Here is a 13,343-nt window from a genome sequence, read left to right as displayed (position 1 = left end):
CTGTGACCACCATCCACATTCTACCTTTCTGTCTCTGAGGCCCTGCACCACTCACAGGCTAAATCTCCAGATGCCACACCCTGAGTCCACCAGTCCTACACCAACAAAAGCTTTGGCTATTTTTGTGCCCTGGACAAAATTTAGAATCACTCAGAAGACCTAAATCTGTCTTGTTTCTGACCAAAAGTAAGCCACCCAGAGTGGCTATTAAGAGAATAGAATCTTCTGTCTGCCCTCAAACCCTTTCCCAGCCCCATAGGGCCCCCAGGAGGAGCCCAAGCTCTGGTTCCAGTTCCCCTGAGCTGGCCAGGCCCAACCTCATGGCCTCCTGGGCCTTTTGGCTGCAAACGCCTCTCCCCTCCTCCGGACGCCCTCCCAAAGCACCCTCTCCTGAGTCGCCCCCATCCCACCATATCTAAAGGCTACTTTCCTCTTAGTCCAGCTCTCACCTGCTGGCCTCTCCCTTTCTCCTGTCCCAGGGGTCCCCATCTCTGGTTAGTGTGCCCCTCTGGATGGTGAGCAATTGAGGGCAGGACCGCACCATGTGAGGTGGAAACGGGAGGCTCTCAGTGGACTGTCATTGAGCTCCTTTTGTTCTGGGCGCCCAGAGAGGGGATGTGTCTGCAGGTTCTTCCCAAGCTCCCCAGGACAGTGGGGCAGCCTGCTGGTCTGGGAGTGGCTTCCACAGCACAGCGGGTCTCCACCAGAAGCCCTCACATTTTCACTTTGCTGTGGGACTGGCCCCCTTTCACGGCCAGGCTGCTGAGGTGGAGGGCAGGCTCCCCAGCATCCCAGAGGCAGAGGCACTGGTCCCATCCAGCTAGTCCTGCTAGTGACAAGGCTGAGGGGCCCCCTTCAGACCTAAAGCAAGACCCAGGTCTCCGTGGCTGGTGTGTGCCCAGGGAGGAGCTGCAAAAACGATCACCTACCAATTCTGCATCTGAAGGGCTTCTTCCTCCCACCCAGAAATCTCAGTGCTGCCCAGAGGAGGCCAAGGCTTCATTTCTAAGGTATTTTTAGTCAGTTTTCATTACTGACTTTTTTCAAGAGCTGCTTCCATAAATGGCTCTGCATTCATGATTGCCGGTCCAGGCCTCAGATGGCTCTAGACCCCAAATTAAAAGGGAACACCCGCACACTCCACCACATCAAGTTGGTCAAGGTCAAAAATAGATCCAAGGAGATTGAGCAAGGATACGATTCCCCAGTGCAAATCCGGGGAAAGAACTGAACGGTGGGAGTTTTCCAGAAAGATGTGGTCACAGTGACACATCCCTCTCTCCCGTGGGGAATGGGTTCCCATGAGGAGGTGGATTGGGTGTACCTCCCTGTCCTGGGCCTCAGCACTGGAGGAGCCCCCATCAGTGGGCAGGGGTGGGCACATTCTTTGGTCAGAGCAGAAAGGCCTTCAGGGCAAACCTGAATAGATGGGGAAACTGAGGCTCAGAGGGGCAAAGACTTGCCAGGGGTCACGTGTCAGGTTAGGGCCCTTTCAGTGGACCTTCAGACTTGATGGTGTGACATGAGTGGCCCTAGATTCCCTCTAGGTGGCGATATCGGGATGGGGGGGTCACCTGTTAATGAGGTTCTCCTATCAATGCCCCCCCCCTCCAGAATGCCTGCTAAAGCCACCTTCCTCCAGGCAGGGCCCTGGGAGGACTGGAGGTCCCAGGGAAGCCTCCAGGGAGATGTTCACCCATGGTGGGCCTCCACAAAGACAGGGAGGGCAGGCCCTGCTCTGCCCCAGCTGACCAGGCCCAGGCCCCCGCCCCTGCTCTCAGCCCCTGCCTCCCTGCTGTGTTCCTCCTTCCTTCACTTTGCTGGTCTGCCCTGTGCACCTGCCACACAGGGCCTGGGGAGCACAGTGGGAGGGGGGATGCCATGAAGAGTCAGATCTGGCCCCTGTTCTCAGGTCGTTCATGGTTTCTCAGGGAGCAAGAAAAAGGGGCAAGACATGGCTCTGAATGAGGCAGGCAGAAAGTGACTCAAATCATAAGAGAAATACATTGGATGGGGGATGAGGGCTCTAATCATGGAGGGTGCCATGGGGAGAAGGGGTCAGAGAACACTTTTCTAGAAAATATATTTGAAAGTGGTGGGAGAATTTTGACAAGCAGAAATGGAAGAGAGTATTCGAGGCAAAGGTACAGGGGTGGGAAATAACGTGCCAGCTCCCATTTTTTAAGCACCGAACTGTGTCAGGCATCACACTGGGCATGTTACACACGCCATTTATTAATGCTTACCTAACTCTGTTAGTCATCTACTGCTATTTGTAACACAGTAACCCCAATGTAGCAGCTTAGAACAAGAAACATTTATTATTTCACGTATTTCTGAGGGTCACGAATCTAGGCACTCAGCGGGGTAGGTACGGCTCAGGGTCCCTCATGAGGTGAGAGTCAAGTTGCTGACTGGGACGAACAAATCTACTTCTAAGCTCACTGATGTGGCTGCTGGTGGCAGGCTTCTGTTCCTCACTATGTTGGCCTCTCCCTGGGGTAGCTCATGGCATTCACAGCATGACTTCCCCCGGAATCAGCAGTCTGGCGGTGGTGTGGAGAGTGGCCGGGTGTAGGACCCAAGATGGAAGCTGCAGTCTTTTATAACCTAATCTCAGAAGTGACATATCATCACTACTGTCATGTTCTATTGGTCACACAGAACAGCACTGGCACAGTGTGGAAGGGACCTACACAAGGGCATGAATACCAGGAGGCAGGATCACTGAGAACCAGGCTGGAGGACACAACAACTCAGTGGAAGAGGCATTATTCACCCCATTTTATAGATGAAAACACGGATGATTAGGGAAGGTAACTGATTTCCATGAGTTCACAGGAGCACCCAAGGTGGGATGAGAGTCTAGGTATGTCTGACTCCAAAGTGTGTATTTTCCCCTCATTCACAGCCTCACCACACTGGGGACATGTCAAGGGAACACCGTGTGGTTCAGCTGGACTCGAACACTGGACACAGAGTACAAGACTCGAGGAACTTGAATGCTGGCATGAAGGGACACACAGAAGGAATCAGAGCAGGGAAGTGTCTTGAGTGGATTTTCACTTGAGGCACTGGAGTTCCAACACACGCCGAGAGCTTTTTCACCTCCGTGCCTCCCCTCCGCCTAAACATCTCCTCCTACCTCCTTCTGACCAAATTCTACCCTTCTTCAAGGTCCAGCATGAATATTACCTCCTGCCAAGGCTTCTCAGTCCTCCATCCAGGAGCCCCTTCCTCCTCTTCTTCTGGCCTTGTCTGTCTCCCACAAAATGAGAGGAAGACCTCGTCTGTCTTCTGCTATACTGAACCGTCCTCCTCCTGTTTGTCGAGTGGGTGAGTGGCCATTCCTCCTGCTTTGCCATAATTTACACTGAGTTCTCAGAGTTGGGCCTATCTTTCCCACTATAACGAGCAGAACTTGGGCTGGGGCTGTACTTTGGAATAGGCCCCGAGATAACCAGGAAGGGGAACAGCACACAGTGGGTTCCTAGTAGTGTTTGTTAAGGAATGGCCACAGACCCAGCAATCCACCTTTCTCCGTACCCAGGTCTTGTGGTCTTTGGCTTCCCCAGAACCCCTACTGTATCCAGAGCCCTTGGCTGCTCAGAATAAAAGGTCGCTGCTCAGGGCACAGAGCCAGCAGCTGAAGGAAATTACCGGGTTTTACTTCTGGTCTTGTTACTAACTAGCTGGCCTTGGACTAAAAACAGACAAAGCTAACATTTATGGAGTATTTACCAGGCACTGCTTTAGCACTCATTTAATACAGCAATCCTATGAGACAGGAACTATTATCTCTCCCATTTTACAGATGAGGAAACCAAGGCACAGAGCATTACATAATTTACACAAAAATCATGTAAACAGTATCTTAGGTCAGGCTTCCTGAGCAAAAGTCTCTGAGTCAGGAGGTTTGGTGGAGAGTACTCTCTGTAGGGAATGGAGGGAGCAGGACTGAGTGCAGCTGAACAGTGATGCGACCCCACAAAGGCCTCAGCCCATTCCACCTGCACAGGGAGCTCTGGGGCTGGGGGCCATTCAGAGCTGTCCCTCCTTGAGACAAGGGGGCTGGACGCTTATACCCCCATAAACCAGTCGTTAAATGTGGGGTGCTGCCAAGGAGTGTGGCTAACCTGGCGTAAGCAGCTCCTGTGCACTAGCTGATGGGCGCCTAGAGAAGGGCTCGGCGGTCAGCAGCCCACCCCCCAGGCGGCTCACTCCTGAAGAGAAGACGTGGGGAACACCACAGCAGCCACCACAAACGGCAAGCAGCAGAACGGGGATCTGAACCCAGGCAGCCCGATGCTGAAATGGTGCTCCTTCCCACTCAGCTGCAGGTCCCGAAGTCGGTGGTCAGGCTGGGCAGGGAGAATGCGGATTGACACAGCAGGCCCTTCCCGCGTAAGGCTGGCTGCTCTTACTGAGCATTGCCAGGCACCTGCTAAGTGTTTAAATGCCTTAACCTATTTAAGTGTTGCACTACGACACAGGTACATTATCCCGATGTTAAAGGTGAGGAAACTGAGCTGTGGGGACTCTTAGTAACCTGTTCAACATCTCACAGCTCTCGAGCGGCAGCCCAGCATCGAAACCCGGTGCGTCCTCCTCCAAAATAACCCACCACTCTGGCCTCCCAGCTGCAGGGCCGAGCCTCCTCACTGCTGTGATCCACTTTTCACATCTGCCCCTGTGGATCTGGAGACCCAGGAACGGGGCCAGTCACTTATACTCCCTGAGACTCCATTTTCTCCCCTGCCAGCTGGGGGTGGTAGTAGTTATTTACCCCCGAAGGGTAAGAAAACACTGAGGAGATGGATGTGGGGAAGGAGGCAGTTATCAGGGATTCACAGGGGACACCATCCTGGTGGACCAAAAGGGTTTTAGAGAAAGGAGAACCACCTTCAACTCTTGGAAAGAGAAACCTTTGAAAACCAACAAAATGCAAAAGTGACCTGTGAAATGAAGACAATATTTGCAAACCACATATCCGATAAGGAGCTAATATCCAAAATAGATAAGGAACTCATACAACTCAATAGCAAAAAAAAAAAATCCAATTTAAAAATGGGCAGAGAGGGGCACCTGGGTGGCTCGGTCAGTTAAACATCTGCCTTTGGCTCAGGTCATGATCCCAGGGTCAGGGGATGGAGCCCCTGCTCGGTGGGGAGTCTGCTTCTCCCTTGCCCTCTGCCTGCCGCTCCCCCTGCTTGTGCTCTGTCTCTCTCGCTCTCTGTCAAATAAATAAATTTTTTAAAAATCTTTATTTTATTTTATTTTTTTAAAGATTTTATTTATTTGACAGAGAGAGACACAGCGAGAGAGGGAACACAAGCAGGGGGAGTGGGAGAGGGAGAAGCAGGCTTCCCGCGGAGCAGGGAGCCCGATGCGGGGCTCGATCCCAGGACCCTGGGATCATGACCTGAGCTGAAGGCAGGCGCTTAACGACTGAGCTACCCAGGTGCCCCTAAATTTTTAAAAAATCTTTAAAAATGGGCAGAGGAACTTAATAGACATTCTTCCAAAGAAGACATACAAATGGCCAACAGACAGATGAAAAGGTGCTCAACATCACTCATCATCAGAGACATGCAAATCAAAACCACAATAAGCTATACCTCACACCTGTAGAATGGCTATCATCAAGAAGACAAGAAATAACAAGTGTTGGTGAGGATGTGGAGAAAAGGGAACGCTTATCCACTGTTGGTAAGAATGTAAATTGGTGCTGCCACTGTGGAAATCATTATGGAGGTTCCTTGAAAAACTGAAAACAGAACTACCATATGATCCAGCAAGCATACTTCTGAGAATAGATCCAAAGGAAATAAAAACAGGATCCCAAAGAGATCTCTGCACTCCCATGTTCACTGCACATTATTCAGAACAGCCACAATATGGAAACAACCTAAGTGTCCATCAACAGATACGTGGACAAAAAAGATGCGGTATGTACATATGATAGAGTATTATTCAGTCGTGAAAAAGAAGGCAATCGTGTCATTTGTGACAACATGGGCTGGACTTTGAGGGCATTATGCAAAGTGAAATAAGTCAGACAGAGAACGACAAATACTGCATGGCGAAATCATGCTATGCTAAGTGAAATCTTAAAAAAAAAAAAAGTCAGAATCATAGAGATAGAGAGTAGAAAAGCAGGTGCCATAGGTGCCAGGGGCTGGGGGGTGGGGATGTAGCAAGAGATTGGTAAAAGGGTACAAACTTTCAGCTATAAGATGAATAAGGTCTGAGGACCTAATGTAAAATATAAGGACTAGAGTTGATAACACAGTAGTGCATAACTGAAATCTGTGAGGTGATGGATGTGGTAATTAACTAGCTGGGGAGAATCCTGTAACAATGCCTGTGTATCAGGTCACCACATAGTACACTGTAGATATCTAATAATTTTATATGTCAATTATACATCAATAAAGCTAAATTAATTTTTAATAAGAGATGCCACCTTTGGGCATATGGTCACATTAATAGCTTTTAAGATGGACAAAGGATTTACTGTTAAATGAAAGATGAAGTAGCAAGACAGTAGGCATTTATGTCCCATTTTGCAAAAAAAAAATAATAAGGGCGCCTGGGTGGCTCAGTCGTTAAGCGTCTGCCTTCGGTTCAGGTCGTGATCCCAGACTCCTGGGATCGAGCCCCGCATCGGGCTCCCTGCTCTGCTTCTCCTTCTCCCACTCCCCCTGCTTGTGTTTCCTCTCTCGCTGTGTCTCTCTATGTCAAATAAATAAATAAAATCTTTTTTAAAAATAACAATAATAAAATATTAGTATCTGTATTGATAAAATGTCAGGACTGGCTGGGGAGACTACACCAAAGGATTAAAATGCTGGTTTTCTCTGAAATGGAGAGAGGATTACAAGGGGCTTCCATATTATATGTTTCTGAACATATGGTCTGATTTTCTATAATGAAATTCTACAAGGAATCTATACGATATAAATTTTTTACAATGAACATTCAGGAGTTCTATAAAATCCCCCAATAAAGATATTTTTAAAATGAGATTCTCAGTTTACAACATACAATCAAGACCGTCCAATTCAGCAACACTTAATGCACCTAATGATGGGCCAGGCCCCCACCTGGGTGGAGAGGCAGCTTCTATATAGAAGAGCAGAGGAGACAGGGAGCGGACCTGCTGGGTGGCCTTGGGAAAATCACCTAACTTCTCTGAGCTTCACTCTCCTCTTTTCAAAACATAGATGTGACCATAACTGTGATGCAAATGAAGGCACAGACCTAGAGGTTCTGGGCACGTGGTCCTCACCAGGAACCATGTCACACGGTCCCTGAACAGCCCCGCTGGGTGGGTACCCTGAGTGCCTCCATTTTACAGAGGAAGAAACTGTGGCTCCTGGAGGTGGCCTGGAAGGCCCAGATCACACTCACAGCAGGCGGCGGCATCAAGATGCAGATTCTGTCTGAGTCCCAGGTCAGAACCCCCCACCCAGGTCCGCTCTGCCCTCCCCTTGTCCCTCTGCTCCTGGCTTCCAGATAGGGGGTGTCACCGTCTAGACCACTCGACAACCATCTCTGTGGTTTACGCATTTCCTATTTGCTCCCCCCAGAAGGCCGGTTCCACGAGGAGGGACTTGGTTAGGCTCACTGGCACATCCCAGTAACTAGGACTGTGCCTGGCACGGACCGGCTACCACACGACTCTTTGTTGAGCAAGTTCATGAAAAGTGTAAGAATTCCCTAGTAAAGAACCGAAGAGGGACACCTGGGTGGCTCAGTCCGTTGAGTGTCTGCCTTCGGCTCAGGTCATGATCCCAGGGTCCTGGGATGGAGCCCCACGTCAGCTCCTTGCTCAGCGGGGAGCCTGCTTCTCCCTCTGCCCGCTCTGCCTGCCGCTCTCCCTGCTTGTGCTCGCTCGTTCTCTCTGACAAATAAATAAACTCTTTAAAAACAAAAAAAATTCTTTTTAAATAGAGAAAAAAAAAAAAGAACGAAAGTGACCCTGGGGTCATGGAGACCAAGCATTGCCCCTTCAAGGTCACAGGGCTGAGGAGGACGTGCGCCAGGTCCCTCATTTCCACTAAGCCCTGCCGCTCCCCAGTCCAACACCTCAGTTCCACAGCCCCGTCCTCGGCTGCCCGAGGCTCGGGAGCAAGTCTGGTCGGAGAAGGGTCGGGACAACAGTGAAGACGGCTCCGTGCATTTCTGGCTAGACCTCTGCCTGCAGGGCTGTTTGTGCCTCCGTTTCTCAACTGGGAACACGGCACCTGCTGTCCCTCTGACTCAAGGTGGAGAAGGACCAGAAGGAACACGCAGAGCGCGCCCTTCCTGCCTCATTCCTCCCTCACCACCGGCTGGGCCGGCCCGAGGTGCCCGAGGTACAGCCAGTCAGACCCACGCTCCAGCCCAGGGCAGGGGGTGGTGCTGTGAGGAGCTGTCCCCAACACAGGGCCACGGGGTCAGGGCTGAGAGGCCCCTCGTTTTCTGACACATCGCTGTGAACTGGACGAGAAAACAGAGGCCCAGGGAGGGAAGGGAGGTGACTCGGGACAGGAAGGAACCCGTGGCGGGTCCAGGCGGTATAAGAACGTGAGTGTTGCCTCCCAGCTCAGGGCTCTCCTCTCCCTGAGCACAGGAACACCCAGGACAGACCCCGTCTGCTCCACATGGGTACCGGCCCCCATTCCCGTGTCCTGACCAAGGGGAGCCAAGAGCGTACAGTCTGAGACTGACAGGCCAGGCAGGGGCCCCACCTCTGACCACAGCCCCGGCCTCCCTACAGAGACACCGTCAGCCATGACACGGGCTTCCTCAAGCATCTGCTTGGGCACAGAGGCCTGACCGGCGGGCCGGAGACCTGGGACAGGCCCGCGGCCTCTGGGTCCCACCGGCTGCCGTGGGTGCTCAGGGGCCTGGCAGGCACCAGGTCTGGCTTCTGGGGAGCCAGATGAGGCCAGTAGGAGAGATGGAGCAGGAGACACAGGTACCGAAGCCCGGGCGTGGGCGCGGATAGCGCAGCGACTCTACCATTAGACTCCGTGGTGGTTCAAGGGCCTGGGGCCTGGGCCTCCAAACAAGCAAAGAATCCTGCTAGGTGTCTAACCCCCCACCCCCCGCCCCCACAGCCTAGGTAATTACCAGTTAAAACCACTCAAACTGAAAGAGTTCTACTAGTGCAATTAGCACATCAGAATAAAGAAGGCCCTTCTGACAGCTGGCTGGGCCCGCCCACAGACTGGGCTTCCGCGGAACAAAGATCTGCCTGTTAATCCCACAGCGTCCGAGGCCTTAGATCTTAATGAAACACGCACAGACAGCGTGGGAAGAAGCTGACATCTGGAATCCACAGGCCCTGGATGATGTCATGGATGTGCTGTGTGGCCCTGGGCTGGCCATTTAACCTCCCTGAGCCCATGAAAAGGGGGCTGGTAAAAGAGCTTACATGTTACTAGATGGATGAAACAAAGACTCGTCAGGCTACAGAACTTCAAGTGCTAGTTTTTATTCTAAAAATAGGTAAAGGGACGCCTGGGTGGCTCAGTTGGTTAAGCGGCTGCCTTCGGCTCAGGTCATGAACCCCAGATCCTAGGATCGAGTCCCACATGGGGCTCCCTGCTCAGCGGGGAGCCTGCTTCTCCCTCTGCCTGCTGTTCCCCCTGCTTGTGCTCGCGCTCTCTCTGACAAATAATCTTTTTAAAAAATTAAAAATAAATAAATAAATAAATAATAGAAATTGGTATAGACACCTTTTGGTTGGCTTTTAAAATCTGTTTCTGCGTTGCACATAAGAAGTGTGGGACATTCCCAACACACCCAGCCAAGGCTGGGCAGCAGCTGGGAGGGACTGGGGTCGGCAGGACCAGGCCAGGTGCACCTACAAGAAGGCTGACTTTCTGCTCCTCCCATCTATCAACCAATGACACAATAACCTTGACGATGCATTGATCTCTACGAGCCCCATTTTACAAGGAAGGATCTGTGACTCCAAGAAGGCAAGGGACTTGCCTAAGGTCACACAGCAGAGGCGGGAGAGAAATCAGACTTGTCTGAGCTAAGGGTGCTGCTGGATTCACAATAGCTCCCACCAAGGCTGTGCACGCCTTGACCCAGGGGATGCTGGGGAAGCAGGACATTGGCTGGGCAGTGACTCACTCTAATGGATGTTGCCCTTAGGGACATTCTCAGGTTGACTGTGTCCACAACCCCTCTTGGTTCTGAGCCCCAGGTCAGCTTGTCCTGAGGACAGGGCTCTAGCCTCAGTTCCACACATGGTCTCTTTTGTCCTGAGTCTCCCACCCCGCCCTTAACCAGGAAGGTGGCATTCAGAACCCACTGACCAAGTCCTATGCCTGGCACCCGGCTCTCAGCAGAGGTTAACAGCCACTTCCTGCTGCTCACTCCCCACCTCAGCCACCCACCAGCTCTGGGGTGTGGGGGACAGAGGTCTCCTTGGCTGTCCACTCCCCCTGCCCCAGTAGAGGAAGCAAATGGCTGAAAACCCCACAAAACCTGCTGTTGCTCCATCCCCTGGGTTTCTCTGCCTAAACCCCTCTGGAAGCTCTCTCCACCCTGAAAGCCTGCCCTCCTGACAGTAGCAATACCACCTCCTTGAGGACTGGATGTAGGGCCAAACAACCTGAGCCTGTCCTGACTGGGCCAGGGAGAGGCTGTGCTATCCTGGGCATGACACTGTCTCTCTGAGCTTCACTGTCCTCATCTGGGAGATGGGGATGAGTATCATTTCTGTTCCCAGGGTTGTGCGGAGGGGTAAGGCTGTAGGTGAGGGGATGCTGGTGGCCTTGGCAAGGGTCCTGTCCCCACCTCAGCCTGAGCTGCAGTCCTTGAATCCCCAGATCCAGTCTGGCGTCTGCTCCAGCCCAGACCCCTGGCCCTCACTGGCCACAGACAGGAAGCAAAGCAGATAGGGGACATTCACAACTAGATTAAAGAGCATTTAGTAACGGGAAAGACATCTTTGAGTACTCTAACCACAAACGGCTCCACGACTTGGAGAAAAAAATTCTGCAGAAAGGAAAGGCTGGGCTTTGTGTGGAAGAATGACGAGGGTCCAAGGGGCTTACTGGGTCCTTCCACGGGCCTGGACACTCACTGCATGCCAGCCATGTCCCAGGTGCTAGGCCCAGGGTGACAAGATCAGGGACTGCCCCACTGAGCTCAGAGTCTACTCCTGCCCCGCCCGCTGCCCTGACAGCCACACCCTCACCTACAGGAATTGGGGCTCTGACCAGGGAACAGGCAGCTGTGCACTCACGACACCTGGGTTCTCAGCTCCGGTCACTTTGATGATGTGACCGGGGCTTTCCACACTGAACTTTGTCCCTCTCTGCAGTACCGCCCTTATCACTGTGACAGCATCCGGTCCTGTTTACTCATCTGTCTCCCCAGGACCAGACGGTCTTCCTGGCACTGCCCGGTCCACCCGACATGAGATGATGATCCCTACCCTTGGGTGTGTTCGAGAGCGGGACGAATGCGCACATCCCTGCGACTCACATTCGCGCCTCTGCCCCTGCCGGTCCCCCAACCCACGAGGCCCACAGTCCTTGGACTTGGTGGCCCTGAGCTCCACACTTCCCACCCCTCTGTGGGGGCGTGGCCACGACCAGGGGGCACCTGTTCGCCGCAGGGGCGCACGCTGGCCAAGCTGGTGCACGGGCCCCTGCCGCCCGTGCTGGGTCCCGGGGCCCCGTCCGCACCGAGGCCGCACGGTCACCGGGGCCCCGGACGCCCAGCCGGCGGCCGCACTCACCCATGTTGACGAAGCTCATGACCAGGTCGGCGCGGCCCGGGGGCCGCTCCGGGGGGCCGCCGTCCTCGTCGTCGTCGGCGGCCATGGCGTGGTACAGGTCCAGCATGAAGAGCGGCGCCGACGCGGGCAGCCGGGCGGCGGCGGGCGGAGCGCGGGGCCGGGGCCGAGGCCGCCCGGGCAGCCCCAGCACCGCCAGGATCTCGCGCTGCATGTCGCGGCGCTCGCGCGGGCCCAGGAGACGGGCCGGGCAGCCGGCCGGGGGGCGCGGGCCGGGGCCGCCGCCGCTCAGCGCGCACAGCGCCAGGCCCACGAGCCACAGCGGCCCGGGACGCGCGGCCATGGCGGGCCGGGCGGGCACTCAGCGGGCGCGCATCCGCTCCGCGGCCGAGCCGGGGCCGGGGCCGCCCCGACGGCGAGCGGCGGCCGAGGCTCGGGGTCGGCGGCTCGGGCGGGCTCGCCGGGGCCGCGGCGCTGTCTCAGCGCGTCTCCCGCGCCGCACCTGCTGGGCTCCCGGCGGCGTCGACGAGGCCTCCGCCGCCTCACGGCAGGAGCTCCTTCGGGGCCCGGGGACAGGCGGCCTATCTGTCTGTGGCCGCCGTGCCGTCAGGCCGCTGCTGCCGAGGCCGGCTCAGAGGCAGGGGCGGCGGGGAAGTTCCCGTCGGCGCTGGGGGCGGCGCGGACCCGCGGGCGTCTCCTCAGTGGGACCTGCCGTCTGCGCCGTGCGCCCCGCCTCCGCCGCCCGTGGGGCCCGCGCGCCGCCGTCGGGCCCCGCCCCCTCCGGCTTCGACCAATGGGGGCGCGGGGCGGGGCCAAGGCCGCGGAACCGACGCCGCGGGAAGGGGCTGGGATCTCGGTTGGTGTCGCGGGTGCGGGCGACCCCGAGATGTGAGCCGCTGTTGGGTGCTGGACGGTCGGGTGAGGGGTCCCCTGTCCAGCCGTCGGCACTTCGGAGTCGTGCTGGGCTCCTCTCCCAGCCACTGGGGGCGTCGTCGGGCGAGCGAGGGGCCTCGGCCTGGGGACCCCAGGGTAGCGGCGCTGTGTGGGGAAATCGGGGACCTGCACTCCCGCGGGGCGCGTCCTCGAACCGTCTCGCCCGGGCGGGGATCCGGAGTCTCCGTCTCGCCTGCGGAGCCACCCGGCAGTCCCGCCCTGCGCATTGTGTCGCTCCGGGACCTGAAAGGCCTCAGTAGGGTCTAGAGGTAGGGGGGCACCGCAGGTGCCAGTCGCGCCCGGAGAGTGGGACGCGTTCCTCTGCCAGCCGCCGCCTCCGCAGTTCCTCCCTGGCCACCCAGCGCCTTCCCCGCTGTCCCCTTGCACGCGCTGTTGGGGGCTTCTCCTTCCCCGACACCTGCTCAGTCTCTGCTCCCGGGCGCCCACACACCTGGCTCCCGCGTGCTCGCGGCCCGCGCCCCAGGCGGGCTCCCCACACTGCCCGATGTTCCCGCGACCGCATCGTCACCGCAGGCTCTCGCTGTGCGCCCTGCGGCCCCCGGTGCTGATCCCGCGGCGCACGGGAGATGCGCACCGGCCTCCAGCCGGGCCAAGGAGCTCTGCGGCCCTTCCGGAGGGCCCGGGAAGCTCCCTTTGCGCA

General features: G+C 55.7%; 1 protein-coding gene across 3 annotated transcripts in view; it reads right to left on the bottom strand.

Annotated features, from left to right (window-relative positions):
* The window catches only part of LOC118542526 (bone morphogenetic protein 8B), a 33,550-nt gene extending 21,095 nt beyond the window's left edge, over positions 1–12,455 (bottom strand). For all 3 annotated transcript variants that reach the window (XR_013448233.1, XM_078073347.1, XM_078073348.1), the window contains exon 1: positions 11,753–12,455. Coding sequence is in view for 2 of the 3 variants with exons in the window: in XM_078073347.1 (XP_077929473.1) it covers positions 11,753–12,092 (340 nt within the window). In the remaining variant the exon portion in view is untranslated. The remainder of the gene's footprint in view (positions 1–11,752) is intronic.
* Between the last annotated feature and the right edge of the window lie 888 nt (positions 12,456–13,343).

The sequence above is a fragment of the Halichoerus grypus genome, chromosome 5 (assembly GCF_964656455.1).
Source record: "Halichoerus grypus chromosome 5, mHalGry1.hap1.1, whole genome shotgun sequence".
Classification (NCBI taxonomy): domain Eukaryota; kingdom Metazoa; phylum Chordata; class Mammalia; order Carnivora; family Phocidae; genus Halichoerus; species Halichoerus grypus.
This window is presented reverse-complemented; position numbering and strand designations above follow the sequence as displayed.